Here is a 23,170-nt window from a genome sequence, read left to right as displayed (position 1 = left end):
ATTGCAATGGTGGAATTTGTGATGTGGGCAGAGGTGGTCAAACATTTTCCATCAAAATTATTTTTTCATGAAATATTAGGCTTTCAGCTAAATGGATTTTATTTTATTTTTTGTCACCTGAAACCTGAATTCCTGAGAGCCCAAATATTTTTGGATTTGATTTGAAAACTAAAATACTTCAATTCTGAAATGCTGCCAGGGTACCTCATGAGTAGCTCCAATAACACATGCTCCAATTCTCCTTGATGAGCCCCATTCCCCAGCCAGACTTTACCTCCCATGTTGCACTGGGGCCATGTATCTGTAATGATACACCTCCTCCCCTCACCAAGAAGGGAGACCATAGTGCATCATGGAACATGTCACCCAACCAGGGAGTGCGGCCTGGAGAGAAAAGTGGGAGCAAGAGCCTCTTGAACTACAACTCCCATGAGGCACTGCAACAGCATTTCCATGTCAAAACATCTCAGTGTACAGACAGAATATGACACATGATGATTTTTCAATGAAAATTTGAAATTTTCAGTGGGAAAACAAATTCCCAACCAGCTCTAGATGTGGCCATCTATCATGCTAGAATATGCAGTGAGGGACCCAACTCATTGCACAAAGGCCATCAATCAGATTTAAGATTAATCACAATTTCTGATCACTGTCATCCGAGCTTTCACCCTGATGTCTTGAGTGGAAAAGAAGCAAAACTCATTCCCAAGAGTTACTCTGTCCTCCCACTTCAGCCTCTTGGGTGGTTTATTTTCCGAGAAAAGTCACTCAAAACCTATAGCTGGGTTTGATTTTAGTGTTCCCATTTAGCATCCTGCCCTGCAGGATGTGCAGGTCTGAGCATCTGTGTTTCCTTTTGAAATTTGAACGTGTATTTAAACCAGTCTGTTCCTGGGCTGCCCTGTTTAATTGCTTCGTACAACTAGGAGATTAGGAGGTTTGGGCTTTGAGGAGGTCTCCTTTGTGGTTCCAGAGTTCCCAGTGCAATATAAATGTTACTGCACCATCAGAACATGAATTGTTCCCCAGCTCATGGAATCCTAGAACTGGAAGAGACCTCGAGAGGCCATCAAGTCCAGTCACCATGTTTTACAGATAGTTTCAGATGTACAGGTCACAGAATGATCATTTTGTAAGCCTCGGAGAAGAAACATTTGTACTTTACATTCCGGTATCAGCCAAGCCATACAGCAGGATTGCATAGAGTAAATGAACTTAATGTGCTTTAAAGGAAGGAAAACAATGTACAGCTACATATACCATTAGTGTAATAACCACACAACAAACACTGAGCTCAACAGCCCCTGGCTTCTCTTTCCCCAAACATATATTGCTATTACAGTGCTGCATTGTTACTGCGTCATTAAACCCAGGTTGTAACTCCTACGAATGTCTCCTTTGAACATCAGGAGAGAGCCACTTGTTGATGGAAAGATCATGGATGAAAGTTCAAATCAGAGAATTTTGCCTTTATTCAGAGGCCCATCATGAATATGTGACTCAAATACAAAAAGGCTCGTTCTCCTGAGACCATGAAAATTAATTATATCCGCCACTTACGCCCTCATCCATTACAGCTGCCTGTATTGTTTTAGACTGTGCTTGAATGGAATCATCTTCGGCCAGGTCTACACTACCACTTTTGTCGGTATAACATATGTCACTTAGGTGTGTGAGAGAAACACCTCCGTGAGCGACATACGTTACACCATCAGAAGCGCCGGTGTGAACAGCATTAGTAGGAGCAGTACCAGCAGATCGAGGAAAGTTATTATTCCCCTCTATTCGGCACTGGTGAGGCCACATGTGGACTATTGCACCCAGTTTGGGGCCCACCACTACAAAAGCGTTGTTGACAAATTGGAGCAAGTCCAGAGGAGGGCAACAAAAATGATCAGGGGGCTGGGGCACATGACTTACAAAGAGAGGCTAAGGGAAGTGGGGTTATTTAGTCTGCAGGAGAGAAGAGTGAGGTGGGATTTGATAGCAACCTTCAACTACCTGAAGGGGGGTCCCAAAGAGGACGGAGCTCGGCTGTTCTCAGTGGTGGCAGATGACAGAACAAGGAGCAATGGTCTCAAGTTGCAGTGGGGGAGGTCTAGGTTGGATATTAGGAAACACTATTTCACTAGCAGGGTGGTGAAGCACTGGAATGGGTTACCTTGGGAGGTGGTGGAATCTCCTTCCTCAGAGGTTTTGAAGACCCAGCTTGACAAAGCCCTGGCTGGGATGATTTAGTTGGGGTTGGTCCTGCTTTTAGCAGAGGGTTGGACTAGATGACCCCTGAGGTCTCTTCCAACCCAAATCTTCTACGATTCTATGTTGGTAGCAGAAGCTCTCCCACCGACACAACTACTGTCACTTATAGACGTGGTTTTATTAGGCCAACAGGAGAGCTTTCTCACATCAGCACAGAGCAGCTACATGAGTGATCATACAGTGGCACAGCTGCATTAGTACATCTGTGCTGCTGTAAGCTCTCTAGTGTAGACATGACCTTAGCCATTGAGAGCAAAGGGATGCTGGTACAATAACTGACCAGAACTGTACAAAGACAAGGTGGAGGAGGTAATAGCTTTTCTTGGACCAACTTTTGTTGGTGACAGAGACAAGTTTTTGAGCTGACACAGAGCTCTTCTTCAGGTCTGGGAAACTAACTCAGAATATCACAGGTAAATACAAGGTGGAACAGATTGTTTAGTGTAAGTAGTTCACACATATTTCAAGGGACAATTCAAGGTGAAAGTGGCCTGTTAACACCCCCCAGTCATAGGGAGGTAAGGGGGTGGGAAGACCCACCTCGGCTCCTGTCATAATTATAAAGGGAAGGGTAACCGCCTTTCTGTATACAAAACTATGAAATCCATCTTAGCCAGAGGCACAAAATCCTCTTACTGGTAAAGGGTTAAGAGCTCAATTAACATGGCTGGCACCTGACCAAAATGACCCAGGGGATAAGGGGACAAGATCATAGAATCATAGAATATCCGGGTTGGAAGGGACCTCAAGAGGTCATCTAGTACAACCCCCTGCTCAAAGCAGGACCTGACCCCCTGCTCAAGGCAAGACCAATCCCCAACTAAATCATCCCATCCAGGGCTTTGCCAAGCCTGACCTTAAAAACTTCTAAGGAAGGAGATTCCACCACCTCTCTAGGTAACACATTCCAGTGTTTCACCACCCTCTTAGTGAAAAAGTTTTTCCTAATATCCAACCTAAACCTCGCCCACTGCAACTTGAGAGCATTACTCCTCATTCTGTCATCTGCTACAGCTGAGAAAAGTCTAGATCCATCCTCTTTGGAACCCCCTTTCAGGCAGTTGAAAGCAGCTTTTCACATCCCCTTTCATTCTTCTCTTCTGCAGATACTTTCAAATCTGGCAGCGGGGGGGGGGGGGGGAAGGGAGGCGGGGCAAGGATTTGTTCTGTCTGTTCCTTGTGGCTCTTGCGGGAGTCAGATCAAGAAAGCAAGCAATTCAACTCCTATAGAATTAGTAAGCACTAGCAAGGGGATAGGTTAGATTATCTTTTGTTTTGGCTTGTGATTTTCTCTGTGTTGAGAGGAAGGTGTATTCCAAATATGTTTTTTTTTCTTTTTCTAACTTTAAGGTTTTGCCTAGAGGAAAATCCTCTGTGTTTTGAATCTAATTGCCCTGTGAGATTATCTTCCATTCTAGTTTTACGGACGTGCTTCTTTTACCTTTTTTCTTTCTAATAAAGTTCTGTTTTTTTTAAGAATCTGATTGTTTTTTTTTTAGTGTCCTAAAAACCCAAGATTGGTCTGTGGTCATCTTGTTTATTTTCAAGCCTCTCCAGGAGAGTGGGTGTAGGGCTTGGGGGGATATTAGGGGGAAGATGGGGCTCCAAGTGGCCCTCCCTAAATGTTTGTTGAATCATTTGGTGGTGGCAGCGTTTACCTAATCCAAGGTACAAGGGAGAATTTGTGCCTTGGGGAAGTTTTAACCTAAGCTGGTAAAAATAAGCTTTGGGGGTCTTTCATGCGGGTCCCCACATCTGTACCCTAGAGTTCAGAGTGGGGAGGGAACCCTGACAGCTACTTAAGTTCTTGTGCTCCGACACTTCCCTCAATCAACTCCTTCTCTATACCTATGGCAGCTCCATGGAAATCATCTCCATCCTTGTCATCCTCATCTCCTACATTTTCATCGTCATCTCTGTCCTGAGGTTCTTGCTCAGTGAATCCCTTGATTAACCCGGTAAAGAGTCACCAGTGAGGAACTGCAGAACAACAAGGGGACTGGCTAAGCCAATGAGATATAATGTCCTGTAGCAACAGACATGGGTACAAAGCAGATGTAAGGGATAATTAAGTTGTCATGGGATAGGAGGAAAGATCCTTTCATGGATTGAGAACTGGTTAAAAGACAGGGAACAAAGGGGTAGGAACAAATGGTAAATTTTCAGAATGGAGAGGGGTAACTAGTGGTGTTCCCCAAGGGTCAGTCCGAGGACCAATCGTATTCAACTTATTCATAAATGATCTGGAGAAAGGCGTAAACAGTGACATGGCAAAGTTTGCAGATGATAGTAAACTGCTCAAGATAGTTAAGCCCAAAGCAGACTGTGAAGAAGTTCAAAAAGATCTCACAAAACTTGGGCAACAAAATGGTAAATGAAATGTAATGTGGATAAATGTAAAGTAATGCACATTTGAAAAAAATAACCCCAACTAGGCATAAAATATGATGGGGGCTAATTTAACTACAGCTAATCAGGAAAAAAGATTTTGGAGTCATCGTGGATAGTTCTCTGAAGACGTCCACATAGTGTGCAGCGGCAGTCAAAAAAGCAAACAGGACATTAGGAATCATTAAAAAAGGGATAGAGAATAAGATGGAGAATATCTTATTGGCCTTATATTAATCCATGGTGCACCCACATCTCCAATACTGTGTACATATGTGGTCTCCTCATCTCAAAAAAGATACACTGGCATTAGAAAAGGTTCAGAGAAGGGCAACTAAAATGATAAGGGGTTTGGAACGGGTCCATTGTGAGGAGAGATTAAAGGGGCAAGGACATTTCAGCTAGGAAAAGAGGAGACTAAGGGGCGATATGATCGAGGTATATGATTTCATGAGTGGTGTGGAGAAAGTGAATAAGGGAAAGTTATTTACTTGTTCCCATAACATAAGAACTAGGGCCACCAAATGAAATTAATGGGCAGCAGGTTTAAAACAAATAAAAGGAAGTTCTTCACACAGCGCACAGTCAACCTGTGGAACTCCTTTCCTGAGGAGGTTGTGAAGGCGAGGGCTATAACAGGGTTTAAAAGAGACTTGGATAAATTCATGGAAGTTAACTCCATTAATAGCTATTAGCCAGGATGGGTACGGAATGGTGTCCCAAGCCTCTGTTTGTCAGAGGGTAGAGATGGATGGCAGGAGAGTGATCAATTGATCATTACCTGTTAGGTTGACTCCCTCTGGGGCACCTGGCATTGGCCACTATTGGTAGACAGGGTACTGGGCTGGATGGACCTTTGGTCTCATTCAGTATGGCCATTCTTAATGTTCTTATGTTCTTATAATGGGACATGCATGTGCTTTGGTTGGGGTATTAAATTTGACCCAATATTTGTTTATTTAAAGATTTAGGGTCACAGGATAGCAGATTCTTTTGGGTAGGAAAGGAATCATTTCATCCATTTCTCCCTGATCCATGGAGGGCAGATGGTCTGCTGGACTCGGACTCAGCAGACCTGGGTTCATTCTTCTGCTCTGACACAAAGTGGACAAATCACTTAAATTGCCCCATAGATCAGTACCGCCTTTACAGTGATATCAAGTTTAAAAAAGTCTCTCTCCTCACTCTGATGTGTGGTGATCTGCTCCACAGAATTGAAGCAGTGAGATAATTGCTGAGCAATGTGGGTGGTGGATAAAGAGGAAGGATTTTAAGAAAGACAGTTTTGGGGAAAGGGAATGGCTGAAGGTTTTGAGGCTGAGACAAGGTGCCTTTCCCCTTTGCATCACCAGTTCCAAACCAGGTAGGAGGTCAAGATCCGTGAGCCCAGAAAGATGATGGGTCTTGAAATGGGACACGGTCATTTTCAGCTTTCGGTCACAGATCTTTTTTTCCCACATCCTGTTCAGTGAATGGAACCAACATTCCATGTATGGAAACAGCACCACAGGGAGAGCCAAGGATGTTATCTCAGCAGCAGAGCAGATGCTGAGATCCATTTTAACTGGCTGCACCTCTTTCCATAGCTTTTTCATTCTTCTAGAAAGCGGACAGAACATGAAAAAGACAAGTGTTTATTTACCTGTAACTTTATTGTAAAATATTATGGTTGCTCCCAGAAAGACTGAAAGAAGGAAATGAAACAAGTTATGGAAATAAATAAATGTGTGGTGATATATACCGTTTGTGGTGGATTTGAATAAATTAATAAAGAAGGATGATAGGGAGGAAATGGTGTTCATCTGGCTTATTCAAACCTTTCACTGTATGCAGGCAACAGTCCTCTATCCTCAGAGAAACATGAACATTTGTAACTGATTACTGAGTGTATTAAGCTCAGCCTGGAGGGTTTTGTTTCATTTTGCTTTGTTCTGTCTGTTATTACTTAAAATACTTAAATCCTACTTTTTATGCTTAATAAAATCGCTTTTGTTTATTTATAAACTCAGTGTAAGTAATTGTTACCTGGGGGTGGGAGTAGGGGGGCAAGCAGCTATGCATATCTCTTTTCAAGGGATATAGAGGTCAAGCACTTATCATTTTATCCTGTATAAGCTTTATACAGAGTAAAACAGATTTATTTGGGGTTTCAACCCCATTGGGAGCTTGGTATCTGTGTACTACAGACAGGTGTCCTGTTGAGCTGGTTTCTGTCTACATCTGCAGTTTTGGGGACATGACCCAGGTACTGGGTCTGTGTTGCAGCTGGCGAGTGTGTCTGGCTCAGCAAGACAGGGTTCTGGAGGCCCAGGCTGGAAGGAACAATGGGCTCAGAGGTAATTTCATCACATGAGGTGACACTTCCAAGGAGGTCTCTGTGACATAACCCAGCACTCTATGCACTTGGGTTTCCTGCATTTCCTGTGATGCTTCCCGTGTATAGTCCACTGATCTCAGTTGGGGCCTGGAGACCTTGTTGGAATACAAACAAATTAATAATAATAACAATATAATAATGAAAAAAAAACTACCACGGGCTCTCTGAAATTATTTTGTACTGGGCTGGGAATTGAATTCACCTGTTTCCACTCCCCACCACTAAACCAGTACTGAATGAAACAGATTCAAGAATTGGTTAGTAGTTTATTCATTGCTTTCCTCAGGGCGTCCTTCACCTCCGCGTTCCTCAGGCTGTAGATGAGGGGGTTCAACAAGGGGATCAGCAGCGTGTAAAACACTGAGGCCACTTTGTCTGTATCCATGGAATAGCTGGAGGTGGGACGTAAATACATGAAGAGGAGGGTGCCATAAAACAGGACCACAGCGGTCATGTGGAAAGTGCAGGTGGAGAAGGCTTTGTGTCGGCCCTCGGCAGAGCGGATCTGCAGGATGGTGGAGGTGATATAGACATAGGAGAGGAGAACAGTCACAAAGCTGGTCATTATAATGCAGCAAGTGAAAGTAAACATCACAATCTCATTGATGCGGGTGTCAGAACAGGAGAGCGCCAACAGTGGGGGGATGTCACAGAAGAAATGATTGATGATGTTGGAGCTGCAGAATGACAGCCGAAATGTACAACACGTGTGTATCATTGAATCCACCACCCCCACAGCGTACACCCCAGCCACCAGCTGTTTACAAAGCTGCCTGGACATGGTGACCGTATAGAGCAGCGGGTTACAGATGGCCACATAACGGTCATACGCCATCACAGCCAGCAAGAGGCACTCAGCATCTTCAAAAATGATGGCGAGATACATTTGCACGGCGCAGGCAGTGTAAGAAATGCTTTTCCTCTCGGCTAAAAAATTCAGCAGCATCTTAGGGGAAATTGTTGATGAAAGGCAAAGGTCACAGAAAGACAAATTCCTGAGGAAAAAGTACATGGGTGTGTGGAGTCGGAGATCAATCGTGATTAACAAGATCAACCCCCCATTCCCCAACAGGGTGATACCATAAATCAGGAGGAACACCCCAAACAGGGGAACCTGCAGCTCCGGACCATCTGTCAGTCCTGAGAGAATGAATTCGGTCACCTCCGAGTGATTTCCCTCTTCCATCTCCTCTGAACAGAGATCAGGCTGCAACAGCGATGTGGGCAGGTGGATGATGTGGAAAACCTGTCCCTTCTCTGTAATGAAGTAAGAGAAGATAAATGGAGATCAGTTTCTCAATGGACATCAGTACCCGCTCAGGGAAGGGCTTAGTCCACAGATCCAGATGTTCACAGCTGGTCATTCCAGGTGTTCGATAAAATGCACATGCTGTACAAATACAATGACAGGCAGGTTAATCATGCCCCCACACAAACACTCCTGTTCACTAATCCAAACAGAAAACAGTGATTTGTCACTCTGCTGTGAGAGAATCAGTCTGAAGAGATGATTCCTTCTCAAAAGAAGGGGTGAGAGGAAAGGAGTGTTAATCTTTCCACCCTCTTTGGGCAAGGGGAGCTCTGTGGTTTGGCATGTCGGTTTGGCGTAAAGTTGCTCACTGTGCTCCTTAAGCTTTTGGGCGTTTACTGGACCCTGTATGAAAACCCAGAGACAGAATGGGAAGTCATGGCTTCAGTGACTAGGTAATTGCCTATTTTTTCCAACCCAGCAGGTTGCTCCTTTAGCTGAAGGTGTTTTGAGTTGGAGCTGAGGTTTTCGGTGCTGGAGGTCTGGAATTCAATATCTGCTGATCCCCAGGGTGTCTGTGTGTGTGTGTGTCTGTAAGTCAGGACAATAGCACCTACCTGCTGAGAAGAGAGAGAGAGATGTGGTGGCGTTTTCCCATCAATAGAAATTGCCAGTTGGGAGCATTTGGGAAATTTTATACTGAGATATGTGATCTATGGGACACGATTCCTGAAGCAACTGGGAATACCTGAGCTCAGAGAGGCACGACACCTAATTAATACATTCAGTGAACCAAAGCTACCCTCGGTTAATTGGTGCCCTGGTGATTAATTTGACCTACTCTTTCTATTGTGTTATTTAATGATGTAATTTCTACCAGAATTACAGAGTATGAGGTTAGGGGTAGATTTTATACTGCTGTTTTCAGTGCAACCAGGTACTGTGTACAGCTGATCCACAAAGGGTTTTTTTTTTTGTTTGTTTTTTGTGGAGACCAAAATCTTTTTGGTGAAAACTTAATATTTTGACTCTGAAATACCATGGGGGTGCCTCAGATACCACACACCTCCAATCTCTTCCATGGGCCAGGCTCCTAGTCTGGACTATGTCCCCCAGCATGCATGATCGTCTCTCCTCTTGCTGAACTGCCCTGGAACATCACCTGAGTCCCACAGCCATGGTTTATGGAGGAGGGGAGTTTGGTATGTTGATGGAAATCTTATAATTTCCAAGGAAAAGATTATTTAATGGAAAAAATAGTTGAATGGAAAATCCAATTTGCCATAAAAAACTTCTCAAGAAAAATTTTCAAACAGCCTTAGCAACAAATTTGGAATCAAAGTAACAGAAAGTCAGATACAGGTGAAACATACCAATTGTTCCCAGCTGTCGCTGATATCTTCTCAGTCATTCCTGGTTTCAGAATCACCTCATTGTCCTGGCCCCAATAGGTGGAATGTAAAACCTGCAAGACATGTAAGAGTACTCCAGATTATCTAGCTATTTATAGAGTGTGAATCATCCAAAGTATCCTATGTCCTTCCCTTGCTAGGTTACTCCCCAAAGTAGGAAAGACAGGTTCACTCCTTTCTCTTGATGGAGACCACATGATGACCAGAGGAGCTCAGGAGACCACAGCATGCTATGGACTTCTGCAGTTCACAAAATTATCCCTCTTGCATGCATATTATCTGCACACAGAGCTCAGCTGTAAGATGCTAAATAAATCTATGAGTCAACAGAAATAGTCATTCTCTCATCTTAATATTAATACAATTTTGATAATGTATGTGAAGTTATTAGATGACACTGTATCTTGTTATTAATACGTGTTCCAAACTGAGGCTGGCAAACTGGTCTGTCTCAAACAAAGAAATGTGTACTCTGCTTAATCTAAACAGTAAACAGAGTCATCCAGCAGGAAGGGAAACAAAGGAAGCCCAAAAAGGTGAGGAAAAAGCAGCAGGGAACATCCTTCTACACAGAGGATTATAAAAAGAAGGGGTAGACATCCTAAGGAATCACTTGCTCTCTCTTTCTCAGCCCATTGATTCATTGCATCTGAAGGGATAAAGGAAGCAGCCATAGGGCAGGGGGTGTGTCCTGACCTAAGAAATTAGGTCAGTAAGAGTGCTGAGAGCATGTGGTGAGGAAACATTTGCTTTGAATTTCACATCATTTGTTAACTTAGGCACAAGTTCCATTCTAGCTTTATTTTTCTTGTAACCATGTCTGACTTCTATGCCTTCTCATTTGCACTCACTTAAAATCTATCTTTGTGTTCACTGAACTTTCTTTTATTGTTTTATCTAATCCAGTGTGTTTAAATACAAATGTCTGAGAGTTGTGTGCATGTTCGTGCTGATAAAGAAATAATGGACAATGTAACTTGTATTGTCCAGGAGAGGACTGGGCAGCACAGGGTGTACATTTCGGGAGGGAAATCGAAGAGTGGGGAGTGTGTTGGGGTCACCCTGCAGTATAACCAATGGTGGTGAGAGCCTGAGTGTAACCCAACTATTCCTGGCCAGGCTATAGTTACAGACACATGCTCAGAGTGTGATTTGCATGCTAGATGGTGGTTTGTGAGTGGACCAGATGGAAGCCAATTCAGCAAGTCATTGCAAGGTTGCAGGCAGGTGTGATACAGCTGCTGATTAGTCTGGGTTGGACCCTGGTATCTCAAAGCCACCATCTGGAAAATATCCTAAAAACACCAAAGGTATGGTACTGACTGACAGTCGTGTTTGATTGACAGAAAAGGGTGAGGTCACCATCGGGATGGGCCCATGCACTGATCCATGGCTGCAGATGGACAAGGAGATTGTGATCATCACCTCCCCACAAGGAGATCCATGGCAGTCTCAGAGATGACTCTTCCCTTCTTTATTAGGGTAGGAGAAATTATCCCCAACAGGTGTGGAGGCTTGGCTGGTATTATCACTGCTCTGGGGCATGTCGGTGCCCCCTTCTCCTAAGTGGTGCCAACCTGTGAGGCATTGCAGTGTTGATTGCATTAGGAGGAAAAATTGATGATCCAAGTCACCAATATTCTTTGCTATAATCTGTGGGGGAGGGGTTACAAAGAATGTACGCAAAGTCCTGCTTCCCTGAACACCAGTAGAAACAAACAGCAATCTCTGTATTCACAAACTGCCAACTCTTTCACTCCAGGTCTGTGCTCAGGAAACACTATGCCCCTACTTCCTCAAGGAGTCATGCTCATAAATCCTCCACCTGCCTTCTCTGCCTCCTGTGACCTGGAGCTGCCTGGGGAAGTCCTCACTAAAAATGCCAAGGTCAGGGCAGGCTGCAAAAAGGAGGATATTCCCCAAACTGGTGGTTAACACTCAAGATCTCTGCAGGTTTCAGAGTACCAGTCATGTTAGTCTGTATGTGCAAAAAGAAAAGGAGTACTTGTGGCACCTTAGAGACTAACAAATTTATTTGACCGTAAGCTTTCGTGAGCTACAGCATCCAATGAAGTGAGCTGTAGCTCACAAAAGCTTATCCTCAAATAAATTTGTTAGTCTCTAAGGTGCCACAAGTACTCCTTTTCTTTTTGAAGATCTCTGCAGATGCTGCAACAAAGTATCTTCAAGTAGGCCAGCTCCCTCTCAATTCTTGTGTTAATTTTATTTAGTTCCTATAATTTATAGTCTGTGAAAAAGGGTGTGACGTTGCACCCCGTCATTGTTTATGGAAATATGCTTATGGTTGTAAATATGACAAAAGTGGAATATGTTTTATGCTAGATATGCCACATAACATATCTCTGCAAAGCTTATGATCTGCAGGATATATTCATCCCATTTGGATGCATGTATCATTTTTATACTCAAAGTTATGAATATTGGCTTTATCCCCAAGTAGATGCCTGAAAGAAACTGGACTAAAGGACAGTAACTACAGGGGTTTGAGTGATTGCTGGACACAGACTAGGATGAAGTCTAGTCTGTAAAAGAGGCTTACTGGAACATATCTGAGGGTGAGCTTTACCTGCATTTGGTTTTCTCCTGTATGAGGCTTAGACTTGCGTGTTTTATTTTATTTTGTTTGGTAATTTACTTTGTTCTGTCTGTTATTACTTGGAACCACTTAAATCCTACTTTTTGTATCTAATAAAAACACTTTTTACTTATTAAATACCTCAGAGTATGTATTAATACCTGGTCGGGGGATACAACTGTGCATATCTCTCTATCCGTTTTATAGAGGGTGAACAATTTATGAGTTTACCGCGTATAAGCTTTATACGAGGTAAAATGGATTTATTTGGGGATTTTGGACCCCAATGTGAGCTGGGTATCTGACTGCTGGAGTCAGGAGCACTTTTTCAGCTGTTTCAGTTAAGCCTGCACCTTGTGGGGGACGTGGTTCAGACTTTGATCTGTGTTTGCAGCTGGCAAGCGTGTGTGGCTCATACAAGGCAAGGTACTGAAGCTTAGGCTAGCCGGGAAAACAGGCTCAGAGGCAGTGTCAGCACATCAGGTGGCAGTCCCAAAGGGGGTCTCTGGGACCCAACCTGTCACAGTGGCGTAGCTGAGCAGGGTCTGTGCACAGCTGACTGCTTTGAGACATTGGTAGTGATTTTAAGTGAGTCTTGGGTGTGGTGGCAGGAGAACAGACAAAGGGACTCCTGGTTTGTCACTGTCTGATTGCTTATTTCGGGTAAGGAAAATAGGGACAGAAAAATAAGCAAAATAAGTTAGAGTGAAGATCAAAACAAGCTAAAACTGCAGAAGTTGCAGACTGCCCAGAAAGGCTGAACACTAGGCACTGGTAAAGTCTCTGTTAACTAAGAAGCCCCTGATCTGAGTGAATTTCAGTTTCAGTAAACTGCAGAGGGGTGTGGTCCAGCAGAAAAAAGCTGGAAAATGTGACCAGTGAGGCAGCTGCTGAACTCGATCCGGCCAGTCTGGAAACAGAAGAGAAGGCAAAGGACCGGGAATTTCAATTGAAGATCAAAGAAGCTGAGGCAACTGCGCACAGAAGGACTAAGGAAGCTAAGGCAGCCACTTACAATGAGCCCTGGAGTTAAGAGACAGAGAAATACAGACAAGATTGAGGCCCAGAAGCATGAACTGGCTGTTGTGGAGCGGAAGAGACAAAACCCTCCAGGAGCTGCCCCACTTCCCCAGAAATACACAAATGGAAATGACTATGTCCATGTTATGATGAATCCAGTGACACTGCTGAATATCTCCTCACCTTTGAGAGCCTGTGCACCCTCCATACAATTCCTGACTATCAAAAATTACCACATTGGTAGCAAAATTGACTGGAAGACCTCTCAACGTATTCAATAAGATGTGTATTGATGATGCTTCAAACTATGGTAAATTTAAGGAACTGGGTTTGAAACTGTCAAGGTTCCTTCCCTACTCTGAACTCTAGGTACAGATGTGGGGACCTGCATGAAAACCTCCTAAGCTTACTTTTACCACTTTAGGTTAAAACTTCCCCAAGGTACAAACTATTTTACCCTTTGCCCCTGGACTTCCACTGCCACCACCAAACTTTATCTGGGTTCCTGAGAAAATGTAGTTTGTACACGTCTTTCCCCCCAAAATCCTCCCAACCATTGCACCACACTTCCTGGGGAAGGTTTGGTAAAATTCCTCACCAATTTGCATAGGTGACCACAGACCCAAACCCTTGGATCTTAGTACAATGAAAAAACATTCAGTTTCCTTACAAGAAGGCTTTTAATAGAAGTAAAAAAGAATCACTGCTGTAAAATCAGGATGGTAAATACCTTACAGGGTAATTAGATTAGAATAGAGGATCTGAGCTAAGCATCGCCAATGCACAGCCTCCTTTGGGTAACTTCCATACTATGGCCATACGAATCAGAGCCGGCCGACAGTGGCACTTTTATTTATTAAAGCTCTCATAAATTAGGGTTTTGGTATTTGACCAGCTTGAGGCCAGGTGTATGCTCGAAACTTTTTGTCAGTGTAGCGATGTGGATTAGGCGTGTGATTTTTTTTAACAACATTTCTATAGCAGCAAAATCCATAGAGCCTGTCTACACTTGGACTGTTATAGTGGCACCTCTGTAGCCCTTCAGTGTAGAGGCTCTCTGAAGGGTTCATGTAGAGTTCATGCACCTGGAAACATTCAGGGCACACCCTGACTGTTGTGTAGGAGCGATGCACACACTGCTCCGTCCAAGGACATGGACCATGGGAAGTCGACCAAAGGACATGAACCGTGGGAAGCTTCCTTGGCCTGGGCTCAAGGTCTGAGAGCAAGGATTGTAGTAGATAGAGGCTGGTAAATAAGAATATTAATCAAAGTCATATTATTTCCTTTGTTGATGCCTTTTGCGGTCGGAGTATGTAATGCGCAGGGGGGAAAGAAATAAAAGAGAGGTGGAAAAGCTGACAGGGGCAATCCCGTCAGCAGACCAGCCTGCTTGCTTTCTTAAAGCCGTGTCCTGTCTTGTATTGAACCGCCACAGCTCTCAATGCTGATGGGAGGTGTTCTCTTGTCGGTAGAGGTAATCCACCTCCTTGAGAGGTGCTAGCTAGTGCTGCCTACTTGGGGACTTAGGTTGGCTTAAATACATCACTTGGGATGTGATGTTTTCACACCCCTGAGTCACAAACTGGGTCGATCTAAGTTTCTAGTGTAACCCAGCCCCTAATGGAGATTCAGGTATAATGGCAAAAAAACCCAAAAAACAAACAAGTGCGTTTGCTGATTTAGTTATTTCTTTTGGGGAATGGATATAAGTTATAAAGGCAAAAATGCTCCTTTGCTCACATAAACTGAGGCTACGCTAGGCGGGTTTGCCGGTGTTGCTGTACCAGTATAGCCAAACAGGCAAACCTTTTCTACAGTAGCCTGGGCCAAAACAAATAGCTTTTTCCATGATTGGTCATTTATGCCTCATCACTCCAGCCTTTGAAACTCTCTGTGTGAAGAGGTTCTGAAAGAGAAATATGCCATTAAACCTGGAAACACCAAGATTCCAGCAAACAAAAAGTTCTCTGGGAGCGTTTTGCACAGGGAAAACTTGGAGTGAATGTAACATATGAGATAAATGCTCCCTGTCGCCGTCTAGTGGCTGGTCCATAGAGAAGATAAAAATCTATTACGGAGACCAGCAAATGGAGTTATTATGCGCTCAAGGGCCTATGCTTTGGTGCTGAAGGTCTTGGGTCCTTTAAGCAATTATGACACATAGTTTTGTTGCAGGAAAAGTTTTCTAGGCCTTGGAATTTGCGCACAGCTCAGTTTCTAGGGGAGGAGTTGCCTGCAAATGGTCACATTGTCCTTGCTTGAATGTGCAGGGTTAAGGAGACAGTGCAAGGAAAGTGTCCACCGAAGTGCCCCTGCACAGATACCATGCACGACTGCATTCTCTTTGCTTTCCTGAGTCCAAACATCGATCCCTGATCATCCCCTTTTGGCTGCGAGCTGTCCCCTAAAAGGGAGGAGGAAGCGGGGTGGGGGGGAGAGGGTCATATTCCCCTTTCCTCTCAGAAGGCAGCAGAGATGGCTGGACCTGGACGGGAGAAGGTGCTGTTCTCTATGGGCCTGCTGTAAGTCCCACTGAAGTTAATAGGTCTACTGATCTCATATCTGGGCCCCATTGATTTCAATGTGATTTAGGCACCTAAATACCTGTAAGGATCTAGCCTGGCTGTGCCTAACAGGCACAATCGGGGCCTGCAGGATGCAAGGAACAGTCCAGCTCTTCCTTTTCTGCGATCGAATCTACTGTCCCCACTGGAGGGTGTTGCTGCGAGTTGACCAGTCCCTTCTAGTGAGCTCCGTGTACCATGAGCGCAGAGGTCAGCGCGGTGGGCCGTCCAAGCACTAGGCTCTTGGGGGGGTTCTCCGTCCCTTGGTGGGTCCCCATTAAACACTTCGCCTTCTGAGAGCCTCAGGTGCTTTAATGCTCTGCTTACAACTTCCCGTCCCCAGCCTCTGGCCCTGCTCTCAGGCTGCCTGCTACTTGTCCTTCCATGGGCGCCTTCCAGTCTGCTGCCTCTCCTCCTCATTCTCAGCAGCTCCCTGGCTGACCCTCATCCTCTCCTGCCCTCTGGCTGTCACCACCTTGCCTATTCACACGGACACCTCCACTGTCAGGACGAGGAAATCGGGTAGAGACACCGCCCTCTGGTGGACATACACGAACCAGATCCCCTCCCAGGATGAGCTGTGGCCCCATCCTTTCCCTCCAGCTAATGCTGGAGTGGGGTGGGAGGTGGGACCAGACCACAATCCAGCAGGTTCATTACACTATCTCTATAGGGCCCAACGCCATAACACACACTCCCACTCCTGTCCCCGGACACGCTTTGCTCCACGTTCCCTCATCTGTGTGATGCCTCTCAAATGCACAAAGGTAGTGTGGGAGCAGAGAAATTCAGTACATGCAAAAACAATGAGGAGTCCTGTGGCACCTTAGAGACTAACATATTTATTTGGGCATACACTTTCGTGGGCTATAACCAACTTCGTCAGGTGCACGGAGTGGCAGTACACTCAGTCCACGTGGTGCTTCCTTGCTCAGCATTGGTCCACAGTGAGCTTGGAACCACTGAGCAGACTAAAGCGCTTCTGGGAAGGAAATGACCTGGGGACTTTAGACTTTCTTTAGGATGGAGATTGCAGGAAAAACCATCCCCTCTTCAGTACACAAACCTCACCGTGTATCAACAATTCTGCCCATGAGTTCCATTACATTGTAGCTAAGGCTTCATCAGCTGAAACGAATTCAGTGCACTTACGCATGGAATATTTTATGGAAAAGACTTTAGCAGAGCCGTATGTGGTGTGGTGGGGGGGCAAAGACTGAAACATAGGGGTGGGGGGGGCCTCTAGCACAGCAGGATTGATGGGCATCAGCAGAGCTGTGTGGACAGGCTATGACTGCAATTCCAGGGGCTCCAGGCAAAGAATTAGAGGGGTTATTACAGGTCAGGTCTCGCTAGCTAAGTTCCTTATGTGGCTCCTGTTCTCACAGTGTTGGAGCCCCTTGCAATCTGGAGTTGGTGCTGCAGGCGGAGGTAGCTCTCTGGCGCCCTCTGCTGCTGCCTGCACACGTCAGTCAACAACTTCTTCGGGTGTCACACCCTTCGAAGGTTAAGTTGCTCCAATATCATTTTCAAAAAGGTTTGGGGCACTTAGAAATGTAAATACTATTGACTGTCAAAATCTCATTGACGGGGGGGTGGGGGGGCAGGGACATGAACCCACCTCATCTAACAGGGTCACACCCGAAATGTTGCTCTAGCCAGTCCCCAGCCTCCAATTGTGTCTTTGCCCCCACTACGGCTAGCCTCCCTGCCCTGCCACAGGCCCCCTAAATGCTAGGCTATCTATCCTCTCAACTAAAGTGTGTTGATAGAGAGAGTGTGTGTGTGTGTGTGTGTGTTTGTGTGTGCACATATCCCACATATTTAATGTAATGGAAACCAAGGGGATGCAAATTAGGATTTGATGCAGAGCTGGGGGCATGTGTGGGAATCCTGCAGATTAGAGATGAGATGGACAGGACTGGAATGGCAGGGGATCCAGGAGTAGAAATAGATATGCCAGGAGGGTTGTGACAGATCTGAAATGAAGTGCACTCTCTATATGGGGAGTGGGTGGATTTTCAAAATATTCTTTTCTCTCTTTAGCAACTGGTTTTAATTTTCTTTTATTCCACTCTGCATTCACCCAAACAGTTCTGAACACAGAGGCTTCTCTTTGCATTATTTTTAAACAGGAAATTAAGTCTGTACACAGGTCCATAGATTTTAAGGCCAGAAAAGGTCATGATTATCAGATAGTCTCATGCCCTGCATGCCACAGGTCAGAATATTCCAGTCATTCCTGCAGTGCAGGGAATTATTCTATCCTATGGGAGAGCCTGTTTCGTAACCTGTAGCTGTGACAGCAGTTTCAGTTTAAAACATGTTTATTCTGTCCATATTCTTTCGCTGTTTCCCCATGGTATTTAGGTGCCTCCAATCAAGATGTGTCTGTCCTGGTCTCCAAGGTCTGGGGAGAGGGTGTGTGGGCTTGTAGGTCTGACATTAGTAGAAATTATAGTAATATTTGACTGATACTAATATTGTCACTGGAACAACAGTTCTGAATTTAAAATGTATCTTCTGTGCAGTTTTGCAGTTACAAATCAAATAATTAGTCTCTGTCTCTGTATATTCCCTCATAGGGAATTCTCTGCTGGTAATTTCTTTAATTCCCCTGTGAGGAACAAGGTAATGCACTTTGGAGATTATGCGTGCTGGTTCAAAATAATCACCCTGGCTCTGGCAACAAAACAAAAATGCAAATTCCAGGGAGGTTACACTTCCAGGACCTGAGGCGATCAATTTAGTCTCATTGACCCATCTCTCCATAAACGGTATTAGCTTCTGACCATTTTAATAAGCTCTCGGTGGACATGATGATGAAAAAGTTTGTGCCTGCCAAACTGAGATTGCGTAACTTGGCAAGCAAGTTTGGAAGTGTGGTTAAAGTGGGTCCACTGTGCATCATTAAAATCTGAATGTGTTTCAAAGACATTGCAAACATTCATTGAAATCAGCAGCTCCCAGAGATCAATGACCAACCTTGATGATTGCTGTCCTAACTTTGGGAACTCAGAGAGGCTTCTTAAACCAAAAGAGTCCTGTCGAAAGAGAAGCAGGATTTATACAAAAACAGTAAGGAGTACTTGTGGCCTTAGAGACTCACACATTTATCTGGGCATAAGCTTTCATGGGCTTAAACACACGTCATTAGATGCATGGAGTTGAAAAAAAACAGTAAGCTGGTATATAGACACAGTACATGAAAAGATGGGAGTTGCCTTACCAAGTGGAGGGTCAGTGCTAACGAGACAATTCAGTTAAAGTGGAAGTGGGCTAATCTCAACAGTAGAATACAGAGGGAGGAAAAATCACTTTTGAAGTGGTAATGGGGCCAATGTAGACAGAGTGGCCCATTTCAAAGTATTGACAAGAAGGTGTGAGCAACAGTAGGGGGATATTAGTTTTCATAGTGACCCATCCACTCCTGGTCTTTATTCAGGCCTAATTTGATGGTGTCCAGTTTGCAAATTAATTCCAGTTCTGCAGTTTCTCACTGGAGTCTGTTTTTGAAGCCAGAACAGAGGGTGGGGGGTAATAGGAGCCTATATAAGAAAAGGACTGCAAAATTGGGACTGTCCCTATAAAATCAGGACATCTGGTTACCCTACTGGTCCACCAAGGGCATCCATTCTAGGCCCCCAGCTCCTCAGCCAACACCTCTCTTGGACAGAGATCTGTATCTCTCCCCCACCTAACTGGGGGTTTTCCAGTTCTGTTCCTACACTGTGATATCCCCTGCAAATCAGACTGCCTAAACAGGCCAGCTTCTGTGCCTTGCTTTCTCATCAAAGATTATGAACAGTGTAATTGTCAGCAGTTATAAATTACTACACAGACCTTGATAAGCTGGCACATGTATTCTTAAGCTGAAATTATTACAGAAAAAAATATATTAAAAGCAATAAGAGAACCTACACACCTTCTAATAAGGTTACCCCAAATCACCTCCCAAATCCAGCAGGGGCTCTGGTAGGAGTCTGTCTTTCAAACCACACTTTGGGGTTTTCCCTGTGACTACAAGTTCATAAGAGCCTCAGCTCAGAACTCCCACCCCTGTGCATAGGTCAGTCTATCCTTTGTACAGCTTGGGCCACTGATCTTTTGCCTTTGAGAACAGGTAGTCAGCAGACAAAGGCCCACTCTTCAGGCCACAGCTTCAATAAGCTGGGTTTTTGCATAACTGGAGGTGGGAAATTTGTCTTCACCTCTCCTTAGATATTTGCCATGAAATCCACTTCACATGTATTGTCCTAAAAGACCATTCTTGTCTGCCACCTTATTCAATATGGCACTTTGATCATCCAGGCCCACATTAATGCATGAGCTTTGTAGTTAATACAATGGACTCCAAAGAGATTTCACCTTAATTCAAAATCCTTGGAAAACATTTGTCACAACCTCACAAGGACTACTTGAAGCCTAATCATCTCTGGATGCGTAATGCCGTGCAGGCATATGGCCTAATAATACCTGGGTGAGCAACACCACACAGGTACGGCTATACAGGCTGGTGATTTGATACACTTTAGGAGAGCAATATGTCACAGGCCCTGCCTGGCAGTTATGAGGGGCCTAATCATTTGTAGGTGAGGAATGCTGTACAAGTATTGACACACAGTAATCTTGAGGTCAGTTATACCTCACAGGTGCTTCCATCTAGGCTAAAGGACTAAAAATATTTAGGAGAGCAATACCACACAGACACTCACATCTAGGCTCAAGGCCTAATAATATTTAGGGGAGAAATAACACATAGGCTAGTGTCCTAAGGGGGAAACCAAAAGTCATGTTGGAACAGAAAATCAAAATGTTCCCAGTCCAATGCCACCAAAACCCTTCATTTCAATTATTTTTTTTTCTTAATGAGTTCTCCTCCCCTGCAAAAATCAACATTTTCCCACGGAAATGATTTTTTTTTGGTAAAAAAACATGCCATTGGAAAATTTCTGATCCACTCTACTAACAATCCGTAAGTAAGCCATACCTCATGGGCACTGCCCGACAGGTTTGCAGTCTAATAACGTGTAGGTAAGCAAATATATGCAAATCTGCTGTGGAGATTTAATGAGTCATGAGAGCATCTTGATTATCCACAAAGACTCACTATGAGGTCTTCCGCACAGAAAAAACAGGTCAACATAAGAATGGACAGACTGGGTCAGACCAAAGGTCCATCTAGCCCAGTCTCCTGTCTTGCAACAGTGGCCAATGCCAGGTGTCCCAGAGTGAATGAACAGAACAGGTCATCTCAAGTGATCCATCTCCTGTCACCCATTCCCAGCTTCTGGCAAACAGAGGGTTAGGGACGCCATTCCTGCCCATCCTGGCATCATTCTTGCCCATCCTCAGCTCCATACTATCTGAGGTGAATGTGATTCCCTTTAACTTTAGTACATGGCTTGACTGGTACTTGACTGCTACTGCTCCCCAGGCCTGCTACTGGAAGGTCGTACATTCATACATGTGTGTGTGTGCACACACACACACACACACACACACGAAGCCAGTGTAATACAGAGGCATAAGGCCTAGTAATTGTTAAGTTACTAACAGCACATAATTACTGTGTAATAATTAATCTTATTCACTAATAGCAATTTGAGAGTTGGCACCACTGTGAGGTAAGTGCACTTAAGGTTTGTAAAGCTTCAAGCCTCTAGGGGAGTACCGGTGTGGTGTCGCTCACCTAAAAATGATTAGGCCTCAGGATACACAAAAGAAATGGCACGAGTAAAGGAACCAGCAGAGGCTGTCCAGAAGGCTTTAGACCTGATGGTCTCCAGGCTAGCAACGGTATAGATTCTCCTGTACATTTAAGACCTAGTTTTTTTGACAAGTACATGTCTCAGGCCCAAAGAACCCTGAAAGCATACTGATCTTTGGCCCAGAAGCATCACACAGGTACAGCCATGTAGGCCTCATTCCTAATATTTCTGGGGCTAGCAACCCCGCACAGAATCTGCTGGCCAGATAGACAACCTAACAATTACTGGGCTAGAGACACCACAAAAACCCTGCCCTGCAGTCATTAGCCTTCGACACCTTGGAGCCATTAATACCACAAAGACACCAATGGGCAGGTGTAATGAGGCTTTCCTGTGAAAGAAGGACTCACATGTTCAACAAAGATCAAACCGAAGGCATCCAAAGATGCTTTTAGCTAAATGAAAGAAATATGCTTTTACCGTGGTTGGGAACTGTCACTATCAGATGCACTAATTCAGTGTATTTCACAACCATCTGTTTTAATCTTCAAGCTACCAACATCACACAAAGACACTGCCTGTTAAGGAAAAGGTTTAATAATCTTTGAAATAGTGGCACAACAGAGCAAACATCAGGCTTTATCACCTTAAAGTTAGCAACGCACCACAAGATGGCCCTGTCTACAAAATTATTATGTCTTTAGGCGAGAAACACCACAAAGGCCTAGTTTCAGAGTAACAGCCATGTTAGTCTGTATCTGAAAAAAGAAAAGGAGGACTTGTGGCACCTTAGAGACTACCAAATTTATTTGAGCAGAAGCTTTTGTGAGCTACAGCTCACTTCATCGGATGCAAAGGCCTAGTAGCTGTTTGGTTAGTCTCATAACCCAACACATCTTTTCATGCATAAATTCCTGGAGAGGCTTGAGGCTAATTATGCTGCACAGCCATAAAGTCAAATAATCTTTAGGATTAAATAATAAGGATTGCCGCAAGCCATCGTCTGTCGTAATAATAATAGAGGCAAGATGGGTGAGATAATATCTTTTCTTGGACCAGCGTCTCTTGCTGAAAGAGACAAAGCTCCCAGAGAGCTCTGCTTCAGGTCTGGGAAAGGTACGCAGAGTGTCCCAGCTAAATGCAAGGTGGAACAGATTGTTAAACATAAAGAATGAACACTTGTTGCAAGAAACCGTTCAGAATGAAGTGGGCGTATCCTGGGACCAACAAGGGCACAACAACACTGTAGATAATACTAATAGTTATTAATAATTGAAAGGCCTGATGCTCTTTGGGTCAGCAATGCCACACTGGTTCTGTCCTGCAGGCATCTGGGCGTCATAATCTTTGGGAAAGCAAGAGAACAGATTTAATCCTTCAGATATGAATTCAACACCACATCATCACTGTATCATACACATATAAAAATGACACGACTTAAGCTTGCATCACCCCACACAGAAATGGCATTGGAGTCCTTATATCTGATCGTCTTTGCGTTAACAACATCACTTTTAAAAAAAAAAATAATAATTTAACCAGGGGAGGGATAGCTCAGTGGTTTGAGTATTGGCCTGCTAAACCCAGG

The 23,170-nt window shown here is 44.3% G+C and overlaps 1 protein-coding gene across 1 annotated transcript; it reads right to left on the bottom strand.

Annotated features, from left to right (window-relative positions):
* Nucleotides 1-7,274: 7,274 nt before the first annotated feature.
* LOC144930699 (olfactory receptor 5W2-like) lies at nucleotides 7,275-8,213 on the bottom strand. Its single transcript, XM_078853483.1, has one exon. The coding sequence runs from the start codon at nucleotides 8,211-8,213 to the stop codon at nucleotides 7,275-7,277; it is 939 nt and encodes a 312-aa protein (XP_078709609.1).
* Between the last annotated feature and the right edge of the window lie 14,957 nt (nucleotides 8,214-23,170).

The sequence above is a fragment of the Lepidochelys kempii genome, chromosome 6, assembly GCF_965140285.1.
Source record: "Lepidochelys kempii isolate rLepKem1 chromosome 6, rLepKem1.hap1, whole genome shotgun sequence".
In the NCBI taxonomy this organism is placed as follows: Eukaryota; Metazoa; Chordata; order Testudines; family Cheloniidae; genus Lepidochelys; species Lepidochelys kempii.
The sequence above is the reverse complement of the archived record's forward strand: the minus strand, read 5'-3'. Positions and strand labels throughout refer to the sequence as shown.